Source organism: Camelus dromedarius, chromosome 33, assembly GCF_036321535.1.
Source record: "Camelus dromedarius isolate mCamDro1 chromosome 33, mCamDro1.pat, whole genome shotgun sequence".
NCBI classification, from domain to species: Eukaryota; Metazoa; Chordata; class Mammalia; order Artiodactyla; family Camelidae; genus Camelus; species Camelus dromedarius.
This window is the reverse complement of record NC_087468.1, coordinates 13807235-13809957: the sequence shown is the minus strand read 5'-3', so window position 1 is coordinate 13809957 and position 2723 is coordinate 13807235. Positions and strand designations below refer to the sequence as shown.

At 45.7% G+C, this 2723-nt stretch overlaps 1 gene segment (V, D, J or C); it reads left to right on the top strand.

Annotated features, from left to right (window-relative positions):
* The first annotated feature begins 955 nt into the window (after positions 1-955).
* LOC135319834 (immunoglobulin kappa variable 4-1-like) lies at positions 956-1504 on the top strand. The segment is given in 2 exon segments: positions 956-1004; positions 1182-1504. Coding segments are annotated over 2 exon segments (372 nt in total).
* The last annotated feature ends 1219 nt before the right edge of the window (positions 1505-2723 follow it).

Genomic DNA, 2723 nt, shown 5'->3' with positions numbered 1-2723 from the left:
AATTTGAGAGGCTTTAAAATGGTATTTGCCTCATAGACAGAGAATACAGACTTGTGGTTGCCAGGGGGGCGGAGGGTGGGAAGGGATAGACTGGGATTTCAAAATTGTAGAATAGATAAACAAGATTATACCGTATAGCACAGGGAAATATACACAAAATATTATGGTAGCTCACAGAGAAAAAATGTGACAATGAGTGTGTATATGTCTATGTATCATTGAAAAATTGTGCTGAACACAGGACTTTGACACAACATTGTAAAATGATTATAAATCAATAAAAAATGTTAAAAAAAAAAAAACAACAACGGTATTTGAGAAACTAACTAATTGACTTAAAGATGAGTGACAAGGTTGATTGGTTTCCTGACACAGCCTTGTGGTGAGGGAAAGATGAGAGGCATGATTTTGGATGTACTGAGGTGTGTATGAGATGTCCAAGAGGGACTACAAAGATGAATTTTAAAATTCAAAAGAGAATCTGAGCTAGAGATACGAATGCGTTCACTCTGCCCTCCTCCTATTCAGTGAATATATTGCATATAATGACACCACGTATACATGCTTTAAATAAGTTCTGTACACATACTCACAATTACATTTTTTTTAATATAAGTTAATTTATGTTTTTGAGTCTCCTTGAGCTAGTTTGAAAAATTGGAGTTGATATTAAGAAAATTTTCCATTTCGGAATTTTGCTGAACTGTGTTGAAAACTCATAGTGTCAAGTCGGTTTCTGGCCTCTGGTCGGCATACGCTCACACTTCCTGGGGAGCTGATATTTTTGTCTCCTTTTCACTATTTGTCGCCACAGCTCAGTGCTCAGGCACTTTAATTTCATGCCCTGGTGCTTTGCATAGGCCCCCGGAGTCCTACGCTGGCTGCTCAGAGCTCTTATTAAAGGGGCTTCCAGGAGACGCGGCCTGAGTGCACCAGACAGGTGAGCAGCAGCAAGATGGGGCCACAGCCACGCCTGCTCACCTTCCTGATGCTCTGGGTCTCAGGTGAGAGTTGAGAGGAGAGATGTCTTTATAAAACTAAAAAATGATTTTACCATGTACAGTAAATGAGCGATTTAACCTAGAACACTGATTATTTATGATAATAATAAACCCTATGTTTCTTAGACATATATTTTAATATAGTAATAATGCAATGTATGGTCACTGTTATGATTGCAGGTGTCTGTGGGGACATCGTGATGACCCAGTCTCCCAGCTCCGTGACTGCATCTGTAGGAGAGAAGGTCACTATCAACTGTAAGTCCAGCCAGAGTGTGTTATCCAGCTCCAACCAGAAAAGCTACTTAAACTGGTACCAGCAGAGACCTGGACAGTCTCCTAGGCTGCTCATCTACTATGCGTCCACCCGGGAATCGGGGATCCCTGATCGATTCAGCGGCAGTGGGTCCACAACAGATTTCACTCTCACGATCAGCAGCGTCCAGCCTGAAGACGCGGCAGTGTATTACTGCCAGCAGGCTTATAGTGCTCCCTCACAGTGATTCAGCCTCGAACAAAAACCTCCTCCCCAGGGCCACGGGTCAGTGAGTGTTTGCCCCACCGCACCAGCTGCTGCTTTCTTGCTCAGCCCTGCATCTCTCTTAGCTGTAGGAGAGGCTGTGTCTCCTCTACGTTGTTCAAGAATTTTCGCATCACCTAAGTCTGTGTCGCTGTCCATACAGATAGATTTATATTATTGAGCCAATCACAGCTTCTACTGTGTCTTGCGGAGAAGGGACAAGTGTGCTTCACACCCTGAGGCATCAGGTCTCAGCCCTGGGCCTTGTAACCTTGAATTTTATTCTATCTCCCTGCGCCCATCAGTTTCTGGCCTTGGGAGTGGCTCAAGGTTCACTGCTCAGTTTCCTGTTATCAGTCGCTTCCCCATCAGACCTTCGTCTGCTTGTCTGAGTCGTCTTCTCCCACCTGGCTGTTTGCTCAGCATCTCGTGTTCTGATTTTCTGCATTTTGAGCTCATGGTTTTTGTCTCAGAACTGGGTTCTCCCCTCCCTTCCAGGGCTCTAGGTCACACTTGCTTTCCCAACGCCATGCTCACGTTCTGTGTCCTCTTTGTCCGTCTTTTCTCCACTTACAGCCCACGGTGCTTTACATCCCCGACAGCGGCCATCCTTGGTAACTCTGCAAATGTGAGCAGCCAGCTCTGTGGCTTTGATCCCGTAGTCATTGATTATCTACACTTTAAAAAATAAAATCCAATGGATAGCTTTCCACCCTTACCCTGTATTGCTGCGGTCCCCCTCCATTGTCTGGCTATGGAACCTGAATGGAACTCAAAAAGAATTCAAATGATAATAGCTGACTGGTGAAGTTTGATGTCTAAGGAATGCATGTCTCTTGGTTTTCCTGTGTTTATGTGTAAAAGTAGGTGGCCTGCTCCCCAGGGGTTGATTCAGCGCATCTCTGTGAAAGGTCATTAGGACCCAGGTTGACTCAGGGTTCATCCTTGCTGCACTCTTGGTCCCTGCTGGTCAGGGCGTGACCTGATCAAGCCGAGCCCATTTTCTTCAAATTGGGCAGCATCAGCAATCCACGTAGTGTTAGCGATGCTGCCTCCAGAGCAACGTAAAGCGCAGCCTTGCCGTAGGAGCATGCGTTTCAGACTGCAGCTTTGTCCGGTCACCTGCTCAAAGGCCAGGGGAGTCACTCACCCCGTGTCAGTGAGACAGACTGTGAGTCGGTAAAGGCAACAAGGTCTATGCG